Source organism: Cuculus canorus, chromosome 23 (assembly GCF_017976375.1).
Source record: "Cuculus canorus isolate bCucCan1 chromosome 23, bCucCan1.pri, whole genome shotgun sequence".
NCBI lineage: Eukaryota > Metazoa > Chordata > Aves > Cuculiformes > Cuculidae > Cuculus > Cuculus canorus.
This window is the reverse complement of record NC_071423.1, coordinates 6,221,990-6,245,786: the sequence shown is the minus strand read 5'-3', so window position 1 is coordinate 6,245,786 and position 23,797 is coordinate 6,221,990. Positions and strand designations below refer to the sequence as shown.

Below are 23,797 nucleotides of genomic sequence, written 5' to 3'. Positions count from 1 at the left end.
ACTTCATGTCTCTCTGCAATCGGGGCTGTCATTTTGCTTTGGGTTATTACAAATGGTGACTAATACTCAAGTCCTGTGGGATCCGCGTCTGGTCCCATATTAAGCCATAAAAATAAACATTTTAAAGAATTGCTTGGTTGCGGAATGGCAAATTCCAGTTGTAGACTGAAAGGGCTGCAGCCAATCCCAGTAGCCGTTCCCTCCTAGCAAAAGGCTGCGTGTTTTCCCATGCTTGTTGCTTTTGGCAGAGCTCCTTCCTCTCATCCCCAGAGCTGATGCTTGCGTTGTCAAAATTTGTTGTGTTTGAGGCTAGAGAGCTCCTAAAGAAAACTCAGGAAGTCTCAGATCCAGCACTGAATCTCAGATATCTCTTGGCGAGCAAATAAGCTCCCATGGATGCATGATTGTCAGTTTGTTGGGGTTTAGCGATAGCTGTTTATAAACTTGGATTTAGCAAACTGGTAGAAGTTTACTCCAAACTCCTACAGGCTGTGAAGTTTTGCAGGGTGTTTTATTAGGTAGTTGGACTCAATGATATTCAAGGTCTTTTCCAACCCAAATGATTGTATGATTTGATGATTCTATAAAAATAGTAGCAGAGGACATTCAGCATCCTGATAAATATTTTCAGTGGGAGGACTGACAAAAGGATTTGTGACAGAGCCTTTCATGAATGAAAGTGAGCTTTCAGGCCTAATCTGTGCATGTACTTCTTCTTTGTCATGCAAATGGTGTTTGGAATGATTTTTCCCTTTCATTTCTCAACAGATTTTGGATTTGGAAACTTCTATAAGAGTGGTGAGCCTCTGACGACGTGGTGTGGAAGCCCACCATATGCAGCCCCAGAAGTCTTTGAAGGACAGCAATACGAGGGACCCCAGCTGGATATCTGGGTATTCTTTTTTTAACTTTTAGGAAGCTGGAACAAAGGGTTCATCTTTGATTTTCTTTTTTCTCTCTTGTTCTTCTTCAGCATTATTTCCTGAATGTCGTAAAATGCCTCTTAGCATTGAATGGGTTTGAAGTTGCTCATCCAGGTGGCAATGAAACGCGCACTGTAGGTGTATGTGAGCCCTTGAGAGGAGAAACTGTAGCTCCTCCCAAGCTCTCCTGACCGAGTGCATGAACTTTACTGTTTTCAGTGCGTTTAGTACCTTTTGTGTTAAGTGGGAATTGAACTGTAAGTTCTGATGTGGTTAAAGGGATTCTGAGCCACTGAAACACAGGAGAGATGGTGACTGCTTTGCTCTTTGAGCTGGAAACAAGCACCCTGCCACAACCAGTTCTTCTGCAGGCAGCTGCGTGGTTTTGAATTGCTGTGTCTCCGTGTATACGACTCGACTGGAAGAGGAGAGGGAGCATAACCCACACTCTTAGGCAATGGAAAAGGGATTAAAATGAACTGAAAAGTTCTGTGCGCCCTTCACGCGTTGTCAGAGACAGCTTTTCATTCCTAATTTGGTTTGGGTTTGGGGTTTTATTTGTTTGGGTGGTTTGGTTTTTTGGTTTGGTTTTTTTTTATTTTAGTATTCTGGTGCTTGCAGTGACGAATTCAGATCCCAAAGCAACCAGAAACGCTACAATCTGGCAGTGTCTGCTCTGGCATCAGGTTTGCAGTGATGATATTGCACATAGCGTAACACAGGCACTGACATTTCCATCAGCCCGGTGCACAAACAGGGCAGCTCATTGAAAGTCACCTTTCGGCTGCTACTCTAATTTAAATTAATCTAATTGCATTAACAAATAAAAACTGCACTTTTAGATACATATATTTGTGTGTACGCATGTATCTCTCTATAGACATACATATATATTTAGAACTAGTTAGCTGGTTTAAAAGAGAGGCTACAGCCTTTCTTAACCTTTAGTGACCGGTAAATCAGTGTGGAGCAGAGCTCAGCTACGCCGACTGCTCCAAGTAGCACAGGCACTCTGAATGTCAGGAGTAAATCTCTGAGCCTCAGTAAATATCCTTTAAGTGGATAGAATCCAAAATTGTTAACAGAATCTGCCTGCCCTCAGAGAGAAGTGTATATGTGTTTAAGGTAAATCATCATCTTCACTTGCTATCTGAAATGAGTTAAGGATTCTGTGTCTCTTTACAATGCCCCATCACAGAACGTGTCTATGGAAAGCATTAAGCTTGCAGGAGGAATGCAGCGATCCACAGCTCCGTTTCTGGCAGGTTAAGGAAGGAAGGAAGTGACTTTTTAAACTCTATATTTAATCTTAAAAGCTCTGCGTGCTTACAGAGCATTCAGGTGAATGCTGAACGCCTGCTTTTCCCCCTCGAGAAGCCCAGCGCTGTGGCTGTCTCTGCCAACCGACTCGCACCGGGGTCCGGTGTGGTTGCTTCATCTAACGTGGTGCTGTGTTTTCTTGGCATCTACTGCCAGACTATTTCCACTTGCAGTGCCAATTAACTCGCATACTTTCAAACATGAGCCTGGCGGTTGGAGGGGAGAACTCTTGCCCGGATCGCCTCCTTTCTCTCATATTTAAGAACCCCTCGTGCTCAGCACCGCACCCAGCAGAGCAGAATTGTGAGTCCCTTGAAGCTGGCTGTGGGTGAAGTTACCAGCGTGCCTCTTACCCAGGCTTTTGCAAATTTTAGGTGCTTGCTTTGAGCAGCTGCTGTTTAAGGTTTGTTTTGATTTGAACAGTGAGATTAATAAAAAGTATCTGTGATTCTCACCCAAAGTTGGGGCTCACTTTTCAGGTGTCATTCAGTCACCCGTGTGGAGCTTCCAGCTAGCAGCCAGAGTCCCTAAGCCCTTACACTTCAGCTTACCTGCTTTTTGGCACAAGGTGCTGCAAGCCCAGCCACTGCGGGACAGCTGAATGCCCTTAATGTTTAGGGATCTCCAGAAACCTAACTCCTTCTGGTATGAATTTCTTGTTTCTACAGTACATCATTTCAACCTTTTCCGTGGCAGGATTTGGCCAGCCAACCTCAGCGACTGCTTCTAGCCTGAGAAATGAAATGCGTATTCTCTTTCTTACAGAGCATGGGCGTAGTTCTTTATGTTTTGGTCTGCGGAGCTTTACCTTTCGATGGACCAACGCTCCCCATACTGAGGCAACGAGTTCTTGAAGGAAGGTTCAGGATCCCTTATTTTATGTCAGAAGGTAACGACATGGCTTTTTATGCTCTAACCCTGGGTAGACTGTAGAATAACATCTTGGAGCACAGCAAAGGGTGTGCACACCCTAGACTGGGGTGTGGCAGACTACTTGCTTTGTAAAGAAGCGCAGCTGAGCCCAGGTGAGCTCTGTGCCTTTGCAGTCAGGCTGCGGACAGGAGAGCTGACCTGTTTTTCCCTGCGCAGTGCATGGAGGTTGCAGCGTGGCTGTGCCCATGGGCAGGGAGAGCGTCAAAATGGAAGCTTAGGTTCTGGAATTGAAACAGGTGAGAAGCAGCAGACCACTGGCCAGTGTTGTCAGCCACAGAGACATGATTTTTACCTTTGTTTTTGCGACCTCTAGGGTGGAAATAAAAAAAGATCCAGACTTTAATCCTGGTTTTGCCAATCCTTTGTCTTATGAACCTGGACAAGCTATTTCAGACTTTGCTGGAGAAGGATGCTGATCACTCCTCACCAGGCTTCACAGAGGATGTTTGAAGCTTTATCAGTTAACGTTAGCACTGAACAGCACAACCAGTTTCAAAGAGGCATCAAATATTACTGCTGCCCTCATGGGAGAGCCGCGTAGAAGGAACGGCACTGTTAACCACACCCCGCATTTAAAGAAGTTGGGGGGTTGTCCTTCTTAATGTAACTTCTAGTTTTGTTTTGAGAGATTGTTTTAGCCTTCAGGAAATCTATTTAGCACAGAAGTTAGGTAGAACTAGAGCGATTTCCTGTTCTCGTGCTCTGTATCAGTACGTCTCGGGTGAATGTATGCAAGTACCACTTAGCAGGCTGCTAATTTTTCTTTCCCAACAGAGTGTGAACATCTGATTAGAAGAATGCTGGTCCTAGACCCATCCAAACGGTTAACTATTGCTCAGATTAAGGAGCACAAGTGGATGCTTATCGAAGTTCCTGCGCAGAGGCCTATTCTTTATCCACCGGGAGAGGAGAATGAGCCTTCCATTGGAGAGTATAATGAGCAGGTCTTACGGCTGATGCACAGCCTTGGAATAGATCAGCAGAAAACTATTGAGGTAAAATAGACTTAAATAGATATTTGTCCCTGGAGGGAAGGTCTCCTGTTTCGTTTTTATGACTACAACTTATTTCCTGAGTTGCTTACGACATTCTTTATGTCAGCAGACGAAACTGGTGGTGTATTTTACCTAGTCAGAGCCTAGCAGAAGGGCAGATGTTTTAAACATGCTGCGCTGCTGCCCCTCTGTCCTATTGACGTCTCAGTAAATCACTGTGGATATGGGCAGTTGGAGTACTTTATGCTAGAAGAGGCCAATTTCTCTGCTTCGCAGAGGCTCAGTTCCCCCTTGCTTCTTGGGACTTGGAGCAGCCAGTACATTCAGGAGGCCTGGAGATCAGTCCCTTCTCCGGGTTCAAATCTTTGAGGGTTCAGAGTAACACTTGAATGTCAGTTCTAAGTACTGTTACAGCCCCGAACACAGCAACCTCCTGTGAGCTTGCCGCCGAGCTAAGGTTGATGCTGCATTTTGCCCAGCATTGTGATTTGAAACTTTCTCAATTCTTTCTTCTGCTTTTATACGTTATTCTTTATGTTCTGTATTTGGCTGCACCCACACTTTTGTGCTCCTCTTTTTCAGTCCCTGCAGAACAAGAGTTATAACCACTTTGCTGCTATCTATTACTTGTTAGTGGAAAGACTCAAATCACATCGGAGTAGCTTCCCTGTGGAACAGAGAGTTGATGCTCGTCAGCGTCGGCCAAGCACCATCGCCGAGCAGACAGTAGCCAAGGTAAGGTCTCATTCCTAGCACACGTGGGCTTAAGGCTGTGCAAGACATTCTTCTCTTTAAAAATGTTGTTTCTACACAGATTCACTTAGAATCCATTGTCGTTTTCTGATTTCTGTAGTGTGTAGACTTGCAGCATCATTTTGGAAAGACTGTTTTTTTGGATTTGCCTCCTGTCATCACTGTGTGATGACAAATCGGTTGTCTGGCATGCCTCCTACAACTGCTCCGGCTGCCTCCTCCCCAGAGCAGATCAGTCTGGAGGGGACTGAATAAGTTTTAAAAGTGAAAGGGAAGTTGACTGCATTCTGAAGCCCAAAATGCAAACAATGGTTTTGGCTTTAATGGTGTGGTTTAACCTTACCTCCCAGCTTATGTCCCACTTAAAGGGAAAGTACTGTCTTTTGCTTCTGATGGGAACGCTCCCATTTTTGAGAATTTCAGACCTTTTGCTGGGAGGTCATGGGTTAAAATGTTAAAGAAACACCATTTCTGGAGACTGTGCAACACTTGGAGTATCTTTAATGTGATTGACAAACGAGATGTGTAATTTATGGAGAGCTGCTAGCATGGGGCTAAAAGCATACAGGCTCTACTTAGTGTGATAAACATAGTTACTGTAAAGGGACCTGTTGAAAATAGAATTACTTCTTCCCCTGCTGTTCTCTAGACATGCTTTCTGTCTCCCATGAAATTGAGCATGACAGAGAATAGTAAAGAGGTACCCAAAAGAATTATTAGGATCAACCTACCAGGTTAACATGCCGGTTCATTGTTGTATCTTAAGTACTTGATAAAAATATCATTGTTGTGAGGCTCTTGTTGGCTCAAGACTCAGATTTATTCCTAAATAATGTCATTTCTTTTAAGATTTGCACCGCTTTTTCCTCCTGTGACCCAGCAGGAGTCTTAATTTCATGGGAGACGTTGCAGCACGACTGCAAAACCTCTGTGTGCATAGAGCCAAAGCGATGATTGACTAATTGATTTAACTCTTAAGGATGTCACGTGTGTTTTATCAAGAGCAATTCTGCGTGCTCTTTACATGTCCTGCCAGCCCTTCCATGGCGGGAGGCTGTCCACTTAGTATCCTCTCTAATTAGACTGACTGATTCAGCACAGGCTCCGAGGCTGTTCAGCCTGCTCCTTCCTTAGCCGTTTTCTCCAGAAGGAAAGGTCACGTACAGTTCATCATGTCTTATTCCAATAATTCTTGGATTTTTTTTTTTTAACGTGTTCTTTTGTTTCATTAAGATACACAGACATTGTACAACTTTTGATTTCTATTAATGCGTAACTGGAAGCATGAAAGACTTGGCCCAAGATGACTCAGATTTATTGTGGTCTCAAGTAAATATTCTCTCAAGGTCACAGCCTCCAAGGTGCTGCTGTACAGAACAAATGCCCAGACCTGACTTATAGAAGAAATCACAGCCACGGTGCTCCTTTTTTGCTTTAGCAAGACACTATTTGGGTTTGGATTCTGTTGAAATGAAAGCCAAATCGCTTTAGCTATGAAAACGTAGGTCCAGGAAGAATATGAGTGACAAAGATTAAAACTATCTATTTTCTTAGTTCTAATGATAGAAAGACACAGGAGTCAAAACCTTGTTCTTAATTATAAGATGCGTTATAAGCAGGTGGAGACAGATTAACAAGGAGGAAAAAAGAACCTCCAAGAAGGTTCTTCCTTATTGTCCTAAATTCCTCTACTTTATAGCAACATGACTATTTCCTCAGGACCGCAAGCAATCTTGCAGTTATCCTGAGTAACAAGATAATTTGTTTTCACACATGGTGGCACCACAGGCTCCTCTATAAGGCTGCTCGTTTCCCTTTGGACAGGCAAGTTGTGTGGATACTGCACTTGAGGAAATTATGGTTAAGAAACAGTGAAAACCACTGTTTTCCTAATTGTGCCACGACTGCCTTTCCTGACGCAGACCTTTCCCTTCAGCAGTGCTCCTCCCTCTGTTCAGATATCTTATGTCAGATCCAGCCTGCACTATCCTTTACCATCCTTCTTCCTACTGGAATTGGTGCATGTTAGAAAAGTCATTGAAACTAACCCTCTGCCTGGTAACACTCACGGGGTTTGTATTGAATTCCTGAAGGAATTCCAGCTTGTCAGAACCAAGAGGGTACCAAAGCGTCCCAAACATTTGTCTTTACTGCTAGTAAGAGCTCAGCTTCAGTCAGGAGCTGGCTTAACGACGTTTGGTTCTTGTTTGTGTGTTTTAAAGTCTGAAGACTAAGAATGTAATTCATCAAGAATGGGGAACTCAATCTTGCACTCCTCCTGCTTTGGAAATGGGCTCAGTAGTGTTTATTTTGAATTTGTGACTTTGTATGTTGTTTCCCACCTCAAATTGTTCTGGTTTTGATGTTGTTAAAATCTTTTTTAGGCACAAGCTGTGGTACCCTCAGTTAACTTGCATTCACAAAACCCAAGGTTGTTGCAGTCTCCAGGCCTTCCCCCAGCTTCGGGAGCAGAAGCCTTTTCATTCCCTCCATCCAGCTGCCAAGGAGAGACAGCATTTATGGAGGAAGAAAGAGTTGAGACACCAAAGGTACGGCTTAAAATCGCCCTACTGTTTTGTCAGAAATCATTAAGGCTGAAAAAGATTGTTGCCTTTTCAATTACTGCCTAGTAGGAGCACAGCTAGCGGTCGTAGCTGTAGCTGTTCCATATTAATTGAAGATCGGTTCCTTCTGACAGGGTAGACTTCATCATTCAAGCAGAAAGCGCTGTGGAGTCAGGGACAGAACATTTACTGATCCAGACAAATGTCACTTCATTGACATCAGACACCTCCTTTGTCTCCATGCTTGCAGAAGCTGGAGAACCCTGCTGTTTCTTAGCCTTTTCCTCAGACACCCGATGTTCTCAACCTGCTCCCAGGTGCTTATTCTTAAGCGTATGCTGTCCCCAAAACTCTGGTCTCCAGCACGTTCTCATTTCTGGGTAACCTCTCAGGATAGACAGCGAGTCAAATACAAAGACCTTTTGTATCTGAGCACTCAATCTGTACATTTCTAGCACTTGCTGGACAAAACACAATGTGCCTGTTTCCCTGCATTTACGTATTCTCTGAGTGTCAAAGTTCTATGTATTCCACATTGATTTTCTACTTCTCTTGCTTATAACTTTCAACAGCTGTGTCATTTTTTATCACCATTTTGCCTCTCGCGTTCTTTGCTTACATTCCAACCTTACCACACTGTCATTTGTAAAAGAAAACTCAGCCTGAGTTGGTTTTCAAAGTAGGTTTGTTTTCTTCTCAAGTATATTTTCAAGAGCTCTGAAGGCTCCTCAAACGTAGCTTCTAATACAAACGGGTCACTGCTGTGTACCTAGAGGAACCTACTCATCTACTTACCCAAAAATTCAGATAAATGAGAGCAGGAAGCTATAACGGGACCTTAACTGTAAGTTTCTATTGCCAGCTAAATACCATGCGCTTAAAATTCCATATCTCTCCCAACTGCATAATAAGCCAGCCAAAAAAGTTACATTTTTGTTAATATTTCATTGAATGTAAATAGCCAGCGGGACCTTGTGACTGTCAGAACCTGTTAGAACCGCAGCATCGCTTGGCAGATGACAGAGAGGCTGTGGATGTTGTCCATTTAGACTTCAGTGAAGCCTTTGATGCTGTCTCCCACAGCATTCTCTTTTCGCTGGGTAAATATCTGTCCCCGTCCCTGGAGGTGTTTAAAAGACATGTGGATGTAGTGCTCAGGGATGTGACTTAGCGGTGGAGTTGGCAGCGTGAAGTTTATGGTTGGACTTGATGATTTTAAAGGTCTTTTCCAACTTAAACGATTCTGTGATTCCATCTCTGATAGGCTGTACGGTTCTCAGCGAGGCCGTTTCTGTAACTGGCAACGCCTGTGACATCCTCCGTGGAGACCATGTAAAACTGCAGCTCCATCTAATGGGTTTTGTTTCCTGTAATCAGACTGGAGGACTTTGTGTGGGCTTTCCACCCCTGCATAGTTAACAGACTTAGCTGAACTCGGCTAATTGGATGTGACGGCTCCACGGCCTTACAGATGTACGGTCACAGCTTCCTCCTCTGAAGGGAGCTGCAGTCTGATCCGTTCTGCCACGCGAGTTTGAGGTCTGTGACAGTCCTCTGCCGGACAGCAAAGAATAAGTGGAATACACAGGAGTGAGCAGTTAGCGCTTGTGTGAGAAGGGGAAATGCCTTATAAGAATTACATTTATGAAGTATGCCATTATTCTCATGAGACTTTTTGTTTTTCCAGCTCATATCACGTTCCATTATAACTTTAATTTCAGTATTTCGCCTGGTGCCAGCTCAGGGTTTGATTTCATGCTTGCCATTTTGAAGCTTTTATTGCTCACTTACTGGATTGTTACCAACACGAAGAGTGTGGCCCTGGTTCTCATCACTGGTTTCAGTAACTCCCTGTGTGGTCTCTTATGGCCGGAAAGCAAAAAGCAGTTCAAAGACAGTTGGAAATTAACATTTTAAACTTTATTTTGCATGCCATGTTGCTTTTATAGACTCAGTTTGGCCAGAGGAGATCAACAAATGGTGACTACAGTGAGGTGTCAGATCACAATTGACTTGGGAATATTTGGTGTCTTAAGTATTACAGAACATCTCTGCTAAAGCCTTTCCACCCCTGATCCCGGTGCCATGGGAAGCTGCAGCGAGCCAGCTGCCCACATGGTGTTGGTTCTCTGTTTCCTTCCAGCAGTTCACTAAACAGCCTTCCCAATGCTTTTGCTGCCAGAGCAGCAGAAGGCATTTGAATGGCAAACTCACAAATGGAAAGCAAAGGTGTGCATGAAATTCAGCTTGGAGATACAAGCCATTAAATTAAAACAGAGACAGCAGATCCAGAATTTCTTTGTGCGAGTATCATCACTTTACTGATGCTTGAAATATTTATAGCTCTTTATTGATACTGCTTTGAGTTTTTCGTAGAGTGCTACCGTACTGCCTGCTGGCAAGAGCGTTTGTTAACAGCTCCTGTTAATGCATTGAAGCTTCTTTTCCAAAGAGACTTTGTTTTCAGAGTACTGAACAACTTTTAAGAAAACTCAGGAATGGTTCCTTGACAGTTTGACCTAAAAGTCACCTCTAGCAGTGCCAGGTTATGTGCTAAATTAATGTGTTGTTTCATCCATGTTTTACCCCACCTGATCCTAACAAAACAGTGGAAGTGACTTTAGTTAAGGTACAGAAGGATTCAGGACACGCTGATTTGGAGAATAAAACCAGAATTTAAATCCTAGGAGTATTTTGGGTTGGGAAGGTTCCTCTAAAGGCCCTGCGAAAAGCAGGTCTAACTTCAAAGCGAGATGAGGATGCTCAGACCTTTATCAAGTTGAGTGAATCCAAGGAGGGGGATTCCACAGCCTCTCTGGGCAACCTTGGTTTGCAGAGGAGCACCATGACTCCATGGCTTTTGTTGGAAAAGGTACATTTATTGTATTATTTTTGAACACATCTCTGTGAGAGCTGCAGAACTGAATACAAGATGACTGTTTTGTAGTGCTTCTCTGAACATGATAAATGAGCACAGCAGGTATAGTAAGGGGAAAAAATAACATTGTACATTCCGTAAATATTTTATAGTTGTGACTAAGCCGGCAAAGGTTTTTAATAGCTCTTAAAAAAAAAACGCAAAAAACAAAAAACAACCAAAACCGAAACCCCAGCCCTGGAGAACACAGTACTGCAGAAATAAGAGTATTTAGATTTAGAGAGCTGAGTGCTAAGAGGATGTCAGTGGTGATCCTACCTAGAGGGATTTGTTGGTTGCTTACAATTCTTAGCAAGTCTTTCTTACCTCAGTAGCTATAGGGAGGGTCACACATTTTAAATATCCAGGCTGCCTTCAGCCTACATCATAGGCAGAGATTTCTTGCTCTGTGCACACAATTGAAAGCCGTCCATCTCCTTCTTGTGCCATTCAGGTAAACGGCTGCCTGCTGGATCCTGTACCTCCCGTGGTGATTAGGAAAGGATGCCAGTCGCTGCCTACCAGCATGATGGAAACTTCTATCGATGAAGGGATTGAGACAGAAGGAGAGTCAGAAGATGACCCTGCCCAGGCGTTTGCAGCCATGCAAGCAGCTCGCTGCGGGAAGCGACGGCACACGCTGGCAGAAGTTACTAATCAGCTGGTGATGATGCCAGGCACAGGTACAGAAGTTAGCACAGACGTCTCAAGGCTTATTTGCTGCTCACAGCACTCGATCTAGTCACGAGGTCCTAAGAGCAACAAGCATAACATAGAATTCCTTGGTTATGTTACTCAGGATTTGCTATAGAGTCTAAAGGGAAAAAAAAACACAACAAAACACCCCAAACACTGCTGTACAGAGTAAAATCAAAGGAGCAGATATAGAGCTGGCTACAGTCGTGTACAACCCCAGGAGCAACTGGTAAAGTCTGGCAAGGTGGCCTGGTCTTTTTCACATAACTATATGTCCCTGAGTCATTCAGCCCCTAAAGATGTCCTGGCAGAGGGAGACAGTGGAGAAACAAAAACTTCAGGATTCTCAAGTATTCCAAAAGCAGCAAGGTGATCAAACCTTTCAGCTCAGGCTGCAGTCTTGTCAGGATTGTCTACAGGGGGGGAAAAAAAACACTGAATGCTCTCCAAACAAGGCAGTGAATACCATCTGCGTAGCGTCTTATTGCTGTGATGATGTGAAAACCAGTAGCAGATCCCCACTCTGGGACCACAAGTATTGCATTACCATTACTTTATGAAACGTGATTTTGTGTTAGTGTCCTCTCAGACAGGCACTGTTGGCACAGCACGAGTCTGGGCACTTCCTTTGCTTTGCAGAATTGCTGCTGCACTTTTATGCTGACTTTTGGTTTTTGTCACAGGGAAAGTCTACTCGATGGATGAAAACTCATCTCTGGGCAGTATTGATTCAGAATATGACATGGGATCCATTCAGAGAGATATTAAATTCCTGGAAGACACCCCTTCCTTGAAGGAAATGGTGCTGACTAACCAGCAAGCGCCCAGAATGACAACACCTTTCATAGGTCTGAGACCTGCCAATCCAGCCATGCAAGCTCTCACCTCTCAGAAGCGAGAGACACACAACCGCTCTCCTGTCAGCTTCCGCGAGGGGCGCAGAGCATCCGACACATCCCTCACACAAGGTAATCACAATCATTTCATGCCACTTGATACCCAGACACAGCTGTAAACGTACACATAGGCAGCAGCACCACACTGGGACTTGGTTGTTACTGCTAAGCGGACGTGAAGTAACTGATTTTCTGACAAGGGTTTTGCTCAACTCTTCTCTAGGAATTGTAGCATTTAGACAGCATCTCCAGAACCTGGCGCGAACCAAAGGAATCCTGGAACTGAACAAAGTCCAGTTGCTGTATGAGCAGATAGGATCAGAAGAAGAACCTTCTCTGACATCAGCTGCCACCCCGTTGCAGGACCTCATTAATAGTCCTCCACAGGTACTTAAACAGAAACAGAGTTCCATCTTTCAGATACTAATACCCTGGGACAGATACGGAGAGGATAAGGTGTTCTGAGAATCTCAGAAGAGCTAATTTACAGATAAAGTTCCCTCTCCTCCTTTTTGACTTCTGACAAATAGAGAATGGGCGCTTGCAGGCTGGCCTTTACCATCCTCACACTGGCAGTGAGATGACCTTGTAAGCTTTCAAGTCCAACTTTCTATCACTGCTTTTAATCTGAAGGATATTTTAGATTCAACAAAGCCCAATTAATATCTTTCCCTGTTGAAGCTGATTTGATATAAATAAAAGCGGTGAAAAAGCCGAGTGACAATGGTTAGCCTGATTTGCATAGTGAAATCAAATAACTTCTACCAGCTCCCTGGTTATTTGTTTCCAATGGAACAGCTCCCAGCAAACGGGTTTCTGTTAAACCCCACCCAGGCACTGTAAGCACCTGATGTTCCAGCTGAAGCCTGCTGTTCCTAAAGCTCCGTCTGTTTCTGTCTGAGTGCTGGCAAACTTCAGTTCTGACAGCCACAAAGTTGTAACGTTTTCACAGTGCTAGTGGTATTCCCATGACAATTCCCTCCCACGTCAGCTCAAGATGCCTACTCCACACATATCCCCTCCACCACTATCGAAAGCTTTTTGCTTTCTGTTTTGACACTGTGAAATAAGAGCTGCACAAAGCGCGGTCAGAGTTTGGACAGTTTTCTAACCCCGTACACTAACTATTTCAGAGAGCAAGTCAGAAAATACATTAGATATAGTATTATTTTAATTACAGATGTAAACCCTTTCCATTTTGCAGCACAGATAATCCCAAGCTTTGCAATTGAGGCTCCTCATCATGCAGTGAAAGTGGTGAGGGACACCGGAGACCAGTCCGTGTGGCAACTATGAAACTTCTGTCAGGGGAAATCCTTAAAGAAAGGGCTGAGGCAGAAAAAGCCATTTCTGGGAATGAAATTTGTTCCTCTTCTCTCTGCAGGAGGAAGCATCTCAGCAGCAGCAGGAACCTGCATCTGCTTTCCCTAACGGTGCACATCCCCCATTATTATCCAGACGGCAGAGCTTAGAAACGCAGTACTTGCAACACAGACTCCAGGTACCGCATCTCCCCTCCACTGAACTAAACCAGCTGCCATTACTACGCAGTGGACTAGCCAAAAGATCTTATTCCTTGGGAAATATCAGTCAAAGGCTACGTCAGGGGAGAAAAACCGAATTGGAAATCATGCTGTACTTTTCTTTTGCCAGGCACTGACCCTATTTATGCAAAAAGTATGTTACTGCTGGTTTCCTGCTCAGTCCGTTACCGTATAGTGTTATTAAAGCAATTTGAAGTAACCGCTAGTAAATAGCTATTCTCTGTTTGCACCCCGTGAAGGTTATTCATCAGCATCTGAGGAGCCACTTCTGACCCCTGAGGACTTACTGTTTCTTCCCCACACACACACTCCCTTTTCTTAAAAACAATTTTCATGTAGCTTTAGTTCATAAGTTCTTTTCTAGCTTCTCCTTCACTGGGGAAAAAATCTTTCTCGGGGTTTTCATGGTACAGCCTATCACGCAAAGATCTTCTTTGTCTAAGGGTTAGAAGCTGATAAGCAGTCGTGGCTGTGGGTTTAGATAGCAGCTCTATCGACTGCTTCTGTAAGTGGAACTGGGCACTCACACTGTAATAAGGGTGGACTGCCTTCTCTCACTTGCTTTTAGGAATAATGCATTAAATCAAACACAGTCTAAAACAGCATTGCTTTTCTTGCAGAAACCTACGCTACTCTCAAAAACTCAGAATACTTGCCAGCTGTACTGCAAAGAGCTGCCCCGGAGTCTGGAGCAGCAGCTACAGGAGCACAGGTAAGAAGCTTCCAAAATACGCAGCTGAATTTTACTTAGTCTTACTATCAAGACACTAAAGACAGTCAGGGAGTGTAGAGATGGATGACGGGGAATGGTTTTAAGTTGAAAGAGGGGTGATTGAGATGAGATATTTGGAAGAAATCTTTAAGGTCCTTTCCAGCTCAAACCATTCTATGCTTTTAGATCTTATTCTTAGCAAACAAAATTAAACAACGCATGGGGTTAACTTAATTGCACAGGAAAAAATCACTAGGTGATTTAGAAGGTTATCTAAAGGAGGTCTACAAACTCAGCCTCTGCACAGGTGAAAGTCCCGGTCTTCTGTATTATTTAATAAATAAGGTTGTCCAGGAGTTTTCCACTTCTGTACTTGACTCCTTGTGAGGTGTGTGAGCGACTAGCACGCAGGACTCGTGCTAGTGCCTCAACACTTCAAAAGGCAAAAATAATTGCTGTTTCTGTCTTGATTCAGGCTGCACCAGAAGCGACTCTTTCTCCAGAAGCAGTCCCAGCTCCAGGCCTATTTTAACCAGATGCAGATAGCCGAGAGCTCGTACCCAAGGTCGAGTCAACTGCCGCTGCCGTGCCAGGAGGAGCAGCAGCCGCCGCAGCAGCAGCAGCAATCGGCCCAGTTCAGCCTGCAGCAGCCTCTGAGCCCCGTGATGGAGCCTCCCTCCTCGGAACACATGCAATATGACCCCTTCCTCAGCCAATACCAGAAGGTACAGCTGGATCCACTGCCACCCTCCCCGATCACCAGCTCACCGCAGTTGTCATCACCGGTTCAGGTGCAGCAGCCGCCACAGTCCTTACAATATTCATATCAGACTTGTGAATTGCCTGTTGTCTCCTCTCCCGAGCCAGACTACCCAGACCAGTGCCAGTATTCCATGGACCCAGCACAACAGAGCAGTGTAGCATTGCCTGACAGCCAGAGCAGCTCAGCATCTCACGAGTCCCAGTCAAACTATGATGCGTTAACCCTCTCGGAGTTGCCCGGACTCTTTGATTGTGAAATGATGGAGACTGTAGATCCCCAGCACAGTGGCTACGTCCTGGTGAATTAACACCATGGGGTGACTAAAACGTGAGTGGAAGACGGGACAAATGGAAGAGCATGTGAATTTTTATGTTTTGTTCCTACCCCAAAGTTCGCGGTAACTTTTCAACCCTTGAATTTAACAGGGAAACTAAAAATCCACCTGACAGGAATAAAAGGAGGAGGGGGAGAGAAGTGTTTGGCCACCAGCTCCTCTTGCTGGTGGCAGGGGCTAGAGAACAGATAGTGCCATTTCATCCCACAAAGAACTAGTTTGCATAGAAGGTGGCAAAAAAAAAGGTGAATTTTAGAGGAAGGAAGTAGCCCCTCCTAAAATAATTGGGGAGTCTGTCATCTAACGTTCACTTGGAGAATGAACGCACATGGTATTGTACTTCTTGGCAATAAAAGCAATAGTTTTCATTGAAATTCAGGGTAGATTCGGGTCTGCACTGATGGCAACTGTAATACGCTTGAGCAGTAGTGTGAGGTGGAATTAAAGGAAAGTTGCACTTTGACATCCAATTGCTGGGTAAGCTACTGATCTGGAACTACTCCACGGTAAGTCTCCGAGATCCCCAGGCATCCCGGGCAGCCTCCACTTCTTCCTGCTGGCAAGTAAACAGTATTTCCCAAGCCTGCCAAGGAACTTTTAGCTGTCCGTTATGGCAGGCTTCTGGATCTCTGCTAAGGGACATCTTGACTCTGTCAAAAGATATTTGGAGCTGACAGAAGGCACCACAGTGGTTTGTAGAGACCTCTGGGTGGAGATCAGAATGCTGAAGGACAAAGGATGAGCTAGCAGGGAGATAGAAGGTAAGAAGGACCGTGAGAAAAATCAAGAGCTGTGGGCAATGCCATTAAAAAAGGAAAATCCACCTGGGTGGCTTTTGAAATCAGCCCTTTTCGCACACAGGTCTTTGTGGAGGGCTCCGTCTAGGGGAAGTTCCGATCACTGGAAAGGATCCATCTGTCCTTCTGTTGCATTTTAATAACAAGCAAACAAACTGTGTTTTGAATTTGCAGTATGTGTTGCTGGTGGTTTATTGAGCTTTGTATATTTGGACAATTATTTAGGGTTTTAGAACTTAAGGATAAAAACAATGAGCTTAAAAAAAAAAACAAACACCCCTGTGAAGTGATAGTGCTGTGCCTTTTTCAGTTCTTTATCAGCCTATATGCTTTTTTCTGAAGAAAGTAGACGATACCCCATTTATATCCTCACTACAGCCAAAGTCCCTTCAGAGCACGTGTTCCACCATGTGGAACATCGTGTTTAACTTTCTTAGTGTTCCGATTGCTCATGTGTATATAACACTGAAAGTATTACAGCAATATTTGCATCACGAACTGCTGCTGTATCGATCGTTTCAAGAAATACTAAACTCAACGAGCAGTTGCGTCTCCAGAACTTTCACTCATGACGTGCAAAGTCACAGGAGGATCGGTGAGGAATCTGCAGAAAGCTTAGATCTCTAGTTCGGGTTTTGTCTCTAGGCTTTACGTTTGGTGGGGCACTACGGGCTGACGGACACGAGGCTCGCAGCAAGGCAGTTCAGCCTTTTCCTGAGCCAACATTAAGCACAATTGCAGATTCATAAAGCACAAAGAACGGCAGAGAAACGTGCTGATCGCACCACTGTGTGTGTGCTGGAAAGCTTGGTGACTTAAGGTCTTTGATAGTACAAATGATGAGGGTGTAGCCACCATACTCAAAGTTAGGGTATTTGGGGCGTGTGGTCACTTACAAATGGAATGGGTTGAACAGGGAGCAAAAGGAAGAAACAAAAAAAAAAAGGAAATCTGGTGTGTTGTTTCTTCTGTTTTGTCAAATCACAGATCCTACCAAGCTAGAAAAAGGGTTCTCAAAGCTGCTCTCCCTTCCTGGATGATCAGGCAGCATTTACAGCAATAAGACCACATTTCCGTGTGGAACAGTAGGACTTCAGTCACTACATGTAGGCTGTGCGGAGGAGGGAAGGTCTAACAATGGGCAGGAGGCACCTTGCTGCCTGTGTCCTCCAAGGAGAGGCAGCTCCTCTTGCGATGGAGCCTGCTCGGATGTCGTTGTGCGGCTGGACTCGGTCCGTGAGTGCTCCACTTCTACCTCTGATATCACAGTGATGCTCAAGGCATCAGCAAGGAGTTTAAAGAACAGGGATCCCATCCATACACTACACATGTGATACAAGATAAAGAGAGCGAGACAGCTCTAATTTAAATAGCTGAGATAGATAGAAAAGGGTTTTTCGAGTGGTTTCCCTTCAGGAGGAAATAGTAAATAGCTGTGGAAGTGACTAACGGAGGGGAGGGAAACAGCTTGACAAATACTGCAGGCGTTTCACTACTGCGAAAAAAGGAAAGAGAGGTAACAGAGTCCTGTCCTTTCGTTCCTTCTTCCCTTCCCTACTCCACAGCATAATAAACACTATCTGGAATTTTAATATCTGACCAAGCACTCGAGGAACTACAGGGTGCAAACTGCTAACGGGACACAGGACACGTATGGAGACTGGCCTGGTTCTGCTCCAGGAGCTGGGCTGCTGCCATAACTACCACCACTTCCTTCCCCATCCAACTCCAGGATACCGAACATTTCAGGACTTGGAGGTAAAAAGAATTCTGTTCTGGAGTTCTGGGATCCATTTATCAGGATGTGCCAATCAGTCCGAGCTCCTTTGAGCTTGGCAGTGCTGGTAAGGGGGAAGCTACAGTGTTTTTCCTGTAGTTTAGACTGACGCTTCCCCTCAACCAAAAGCATAGTTAACATTTCATGTTATTTCCTTTAAGCCAATTAGAATAAAAGGCCTCTAATACCTTCTGATAAGTCAGAGTATCCATTGGGCACCGCTTCATACTGCTTTGAAGTGGCTCTTCTGTTCAAATCTGTTCTGTCTAACATTAGAGAACTGTGTACTTTCCTGTTCGAGTCATTATTAGCTTTATTATCTTGTATTACAGACTCCTTTGAAGAGACTTTGGTGCGATGTATATGGGGTAAAAATTTCACATGGAGAAAAGTGCAATATGTGTGTGTGTGTGGTACGTTCTTTAATGTATTTTTTTAAGGACTTAGAGGGTTTAGTCTCTGCTTTGGAATAAATGCACTAGTTTTGTGAGCTCCAGTTTGGCAAGTTCATCTGTAGTATTTACATGCGACTGATATGCTGGACTCTGTAAAGCAATTACAGTGTATTAATACAAAATAAAGAATACGTGCATTTCATTTTTAAATATCTAGTGAGCTGAAGCAGCCCCTGCCCCTCGGGTGTTCTTAGCAGCCTCTTTATGTATCACATTGAAATCCTTTTCTCTCTGAGGCACCAAACTACAAATAACAAAAAAAGAAATGTCTACTGCAAAGGCTGGATTTTCTAGACTGAAGTTTGGTTCCTATCATTTTGACACACTTGGGGTAGATGATATTCTCTGCTCTCCCAAGAACAGAGCAAGACAGATATTCATGAATTGCATCCTGTTAACTACTTCCCTTAAAACCTTTTATCCTGACCTGGGGTGTAATGGGCTCACTTAGACTGAGCCTAAGACTTTCCTCTTGGAAGAGGGACTTCTTTCCACTACACGCAACAGCAGTGAAAAATTAATCTTACTCTGTTGCTCGAAGCACTAAACACAGTCCTGTTGGGGGAGGAAACTGAATGTGAGCCATGAACTGCTCGCTGGTAAGTCAGGCAGAAAGTTTACATTCCCTGAGGGAATGGGCAACTCCAGAAGAGGCTCTGGAAAAGCAAAATGCGATGCTCTTCTCAGAGGGAGCATGAGAGACCAGGAGATCACTAACACAGGGAAAATCTTACGGCTTTTCCATAGGAGTGTAACACCAGTTACGTGACGCAAAAGGTGTGTGGGTAACACCTCATGAGCATCTTTTCTCAACACCACTAGCGACCCTCAGGATTTATTGAGGAAACCATTTCAATAGGAGGTAAACCGTGATGCTCGGAGACGTTGAGAAAAAGTCAGTGTCATACGCAGCCGACCCACCTCCCACACCAAAACTGCAGTCCCCACTGCATTGGTGTGGTGACCTCAGCCAGAACCATCCTGAGCAAGCAGAGTGACGCACCAGGACACAAAACCCTTGGCAACACAACTAGTAGCTTGGTTTGTAACAGCACCAACCAACGGCTCATCTTCCACGTTCCCATGGATCAGAAGTGCCAAGGAGCATTTAGACTACGCCCCCGGACAGGACACGAGGAATGCTGTGCTTTAACTCGGCGCATTCAGCGTATCCCACGTCTCCCGCTCCTCTGCCGACTCCTGACTTCCCGATAGTCTTGGGCAGCGACACCAGCGGGAAGGGTGAAGCGCCGTAGCCGCCTGCATACCCCCCTAAACCTGAGATGTCAGCCAGAGCTCGCAGGATGACTCAGGCGGCAGAGACGGGGACCGTTAGTCACTGCCTCCCCACAAACGGGACAGGAAAAGAGAACGCAGATGCTCTCTCCTATACAGACGCAGTCTTTCACTGCGAGGAGTCAAAGCTGAACCAGAGAAGGTCATCCCATAAGGGGTTACCTCAACCAACCTTGCAAGCTGTTGAGAAGGTGCTCCCCCACTCCCTGAAAGGCAAAGGCTAAGCCCTGCTGATCCCAGGGGAGGCAGGAGAAAGTCCTCCCCGCTCCAGGATAAGCTCTGACTTAGAGACGGGGTCACAGCCTTTCAATCCTTTGCAGAGTTGCAGAGCGCAGCATTTCTCCCAGGCCAGCAGAGCTTTCCTTTTCAGCGTTATCTGGCTGACAGCGCTCATTTTGGTCCCTGGCAGATGGACCAGCAGCCAGGCTGTACACACGAGGCCACGGACGGCTCTCGGCATGGCTGATGCACCGGGGCAAAGCAGAATGCACCCCCCGTGCTGGCCACGCTGTTACAGTCTAAGCGTGGCTTTAAAACTGGGTCCGAATTTGGTGCATAACAGAGAATCACAGAATGGTTTGGTCAAAGCAAAACACTTCTTCCTAAAAATCTCATCTCAACCTCCACTCTTTCAGCTTAAAGCTGTTCCCCCTCGTCCTCTCCCTGCCCTCTCTGATCACAAGACCCTCCCCAGCTTTCCTGTAACCCCCTTTCAGTACTGGAAGCTGTTCTAAGGTCTCCCCGGAACCTTCTCTTCTCCAGGCTGAACAATCCCAACTCCCTCAGCCTGTCCTCATACAGGAGGTGCGCCAGACCCCTGTCCATCTCCGTGGCCTCCTCTGGACTCGCTCCAACAGATCCACGTCCTTCCTGTGCTGAAGGCTCCAGAAAATCCCCATGGGAAAGCTCCATTTCCCACTGAGCTATCACTCAGTGTTAGGAAACAGTTTAAATTTGGGGGTATGAGAAGAGATCTCTTTGGTCACAAAGGTACTTAAAGGCAGTCATTTTCTGGAAGGAGAATGCCATAAGATGGTTTTATGTAACAGTCCCAGCTGAACGGCCTTACCAGCAAATAAAAGCTACAGTGTTTTGATAAGAATCCATGTGGTATTGGCTTGCGGAATAGGAGCAAAAGGAGTTGCATATGGAAAGCAAACGGGAGGTTTGTTCCCAAAAATACTCACAAATGGACATTTACTTTGCTGAGAATTAATATGCCGAGTTCTGGAAAGGTTAGGTGCATTTAGGGAGTTCATAAGCTCTCCGCAGCTTGGCTCCTGCTGGCTGCCAGAGCCGAGAGAAGCTGAGAGCAGGCAGCTGCTGACGTCAATAGGGTAAATAATACCATGTACTGAAATCACCTGGGTACGCGTTACCCTTTCCGCAGAGCCTGCTGTGCTGCAGAGCAGCCTGGGAAGCCCAGGTGTCTGCTTGCATGGAAAATGCTACAGCAGATCAAATAAACCTTCTCCAGGACCACCACCCATGAAAAATAATTAGCTGGAGCTTCTCAGGGTTCTCTCTCTCTCTGAAAGCACAGGACACAGCACTGTTGCTCAGCTTAAGTACCAAAAGGCTGTTCTAAGGTCTCCCTTAGAGCCTTCTCTCGAGGCTGAACAACCCCAACTCTCTCAGCCTGTCCTCATATGGGAGATGCTGCAGCCCTCAGATCATCTCTGTGGCCTCTTCTGGACTCGCTCAAACAGATCCATGTCCTTCTTTTGCTGAGGACTCCAGAACTGGACACAGGGCTCCAGGCAGGGGGGGTCTCATGAGACAGAATCGCCTCCCTTGCCCTGCTGGTCATACTTCTGATGCAGAACAAGAGCACCAAAGCTAGAAGGTGACCGCAGTGCCTCCCCAAGCCCCAGCCCGGCATCCTGGGCCACACTGTGAGCTTGGTCCGCTGCCTTCGGAGCAGGCAGAGAAGGAGCTAAACCCAGTGGTCCTGCCTCTAAGAGTCCAGGCATGTGCTCCCACCCTCACAGACTGTAAGCTCCGAGAGCAGCAGTCTGCCCAGGGCAAAAAGGGGAACAACTGGAACCACCAGGCAGAAAACCTGGCTCTAACCTCCTTCCCTAGATATTCTTGCAACAAGCAAAAGCAGGACATTATTATTAATGCAGCAAATTAGCAGCCGAGTCCTGCTAGCGCTGCTCACATCACTGCAGATGCATTAAAGGCTGGTACAGAGAGGTACGAATTATTCACAGTAATTGGGGCGCTGACAGCCAGATCTGGGGGCACGGCCAGGGCAGCGGCTGCAGCATCCTCCTGGCAGCACCTTATCACCACCGGAGGCCAGCTGCTCCCCTTTCCTCACAAGCCTTTCCTTGGAGTGGTTGCCCCATCAACACATCTGTCTGGGCCATCCTACCTGTCAAAAGTTTAAGGTAATTTAGCACAGAAAGCCAAGGAAGCTTCTGAAGTGCTTTATCCCTTTTCATGCACTGACCAAGCTCTTCCCTAGGAAGCTGACTGAGTTAAAGCTGTCCCTGCTCCTGCTGGGGGTTGGACTGGATGACGTGTAAAGGCCGCTCCCAACTCAAAGCTTTGTGTGATTCTAAGATGTCTCGAGTGGTGGCAAACCAGAGGTGTTGGTGGATCCTTCACAGTGAAATCTGGCAGCTATTTCTAGTTCCACCAACTCCTCTGGATGCAGTAAGGTCCAAAAAGCCCTAATCCCACGCCAAACTCCAAAAACCCCACACAACAACAGCAGCCTGCACGTACAAAACTCCAACAGCTCTGTACCAGGAGTCTTAGCCTGGCAGCAATCGCCTATAGCTGCGTTACTGAGGCACAGAGCAGCTCGACGTGTGCCCAGCAGCAATCGGTTCTGCTCAGTGTAAGCAGCAGGGTCACCTCTGCCCATCCTACTCCAGACCTCAGAAGAACAAGCCCACGGCCAACACACCTGCCCAGAGCTCACCGCAGTGAGACGGCGCTACAGGGTGATACGGGAAGCAAACGCCTTGAATGCCATTGACTTCACTGCAGCAGAAGCAGCTACAATAAAAGGAATTTTGGGGTGGTCCTTCCAAAACCACCATCAGCAGAGCTCACACAATCTCCCCCCAAGAGCCTCCAAACACTGCTCCCTGATAAGCATTCCTGGAGCTCTGAGAAGCACCGAGAGCTCCCTCCTCACCAGCTCAGATGATTTGATGGAGATATACATGCACACAAACACAGCAACAGCAAAAAGCAAGGGTTCACAAGCAGCTCCTACGTGCATCACCCTTGACTCAGAACTGGGGGCTGGGTAAAAAGCACAAAGTGCAAGAAATACCCAGGCATTTTTGCTTTATTTTGAACATGTTGCCTAGAGCCCTGGTACGACATACCCGGAGTTTTGCTTTTCCCTGGGGTACTTGTCCCAGAATACCAGTCTTTAAAAGGGCTGATTTTTATATCAACAGTTCTTAGAAGCCACAATGGCAATTTTTATTTTTTTTTTTCTCTAGAAGAATTAATTGTAAACTGTCTAAAAATAAGCCTGGAAAAACTCCGAGGGGAAAGCAAAGACAGCTCTGGCTGCTTTATTCCAGCACAGCGCTCTCTGTACTGCCTGGCCTCCATTGTTCCCTGCTGGGTCACTGGGGGACGGGGAAACCTGGTCCACCATGGGCCAAGAGACCTCCTGGAGTCACCCAAGCAGCCCAGAAACATTCCCTCACAAAGCAACAAAGAGAAACAGCCACACAGTTCCCCTGGTAACCAGAGAGACCTCCACTTAATGGCTGCTTTTCCACAGCAACCTCCACCTCTGGGATCAAATCATCTGCACAAACAAGGGCATTCTGTTTCATAGAATCATGGAATGGTTCGGGTTGGAAGGGATCTCAAAGCCCATCCAGTCCCATCCCCTGCCATAGGCAGGGACACCTCCCACTGGATCAGGGGCTCCGAGCCCCATCCAACCTGGCCTGGAACCCCTCCAGGGATGGGGCAGCCACCGCTGCTCTGGGCACCCTGGGCCAGGGCCTCTCCACCTCACAGCAAAACATTTCTTCCCAACATCTCATCTCAATCTCCCCTCTTCCAGCTTCAAAAAACATTCTGCTTCATCCTCTCCCTGCATTCCCTGATCCAGAGCCCCTCCCCAGCTTTCCTGGA

The 23,797-nt window shown here is 45.8% G+C and overlaps 2 protein-coding genes across 2 annotated transcripts in view; one reads left to right on the top strand and one right to left on the bottom strand.

The window, feature by feature from the left end:
• The window catches only part of SIK2 (salt inducible kinase 2), a 47,776-nt gene extending 30,679 nt beyond the window's left edge, over nt 1-17,097 (top strand). The window contains exons 5-15 of the mRNA XM_054087211.1: nt 769-893; nt 3,009-3,132; nt 3,951-4,171; nt 4,754-4,906; nt 7,309-7,473; nt 10,860-11,088; nt 11,785-12,069; nt 12,221-12,384; nt 13,382-13,498; nt 14,162-14,253; nt 14,729-17,097. Coding sequence (XP_053943186.1) covers nt 769-893; nt 3,009-3,132; nt 3,951-4,171; nt 4,754-4,906; nt 7,309-7,473; nt 10,860-11,088; nt 11,785-12,069; nt 12,221-12,384; nt 13,382-13,498; nt 14,162-14,253; nt 14,729-15,323 — 2,270 coding nt within the window. The 3' untranslated portion in view covers nt 15,324-17,097. The remainder of the gene's footprint in view (nt 1-768; nt 894-3,008; nt 3,133-3,950; nt 4,172-4,753; nt 4,907-7,308; nt 7,474-10,859; nt 11,089-11,784; nt 12,070-12,220; nt 12,385-13,381; nt 13,499-14,161; nt 14,254-14,728) is intronic.
• The window catches only part of ALG9 (ALG9 alpha-1,2-mannosyltransferase), a 60,426-nt gene continuing 47,648 nt past the window's right edge, over nt 11,020-23,797 (bottom strand). The window contains exon 15 of the mRNA XM_054087213.1: nt 11,020-11,157. Coding sequence (XP_053943188.1) covers nt 11,148-11,157 — 10 coding nt within the window. The 3' untranslated portion in view covers nt 11,020-11,147. The remainder of the gene's footprint in view (nt 11,158-23,797) is intronic.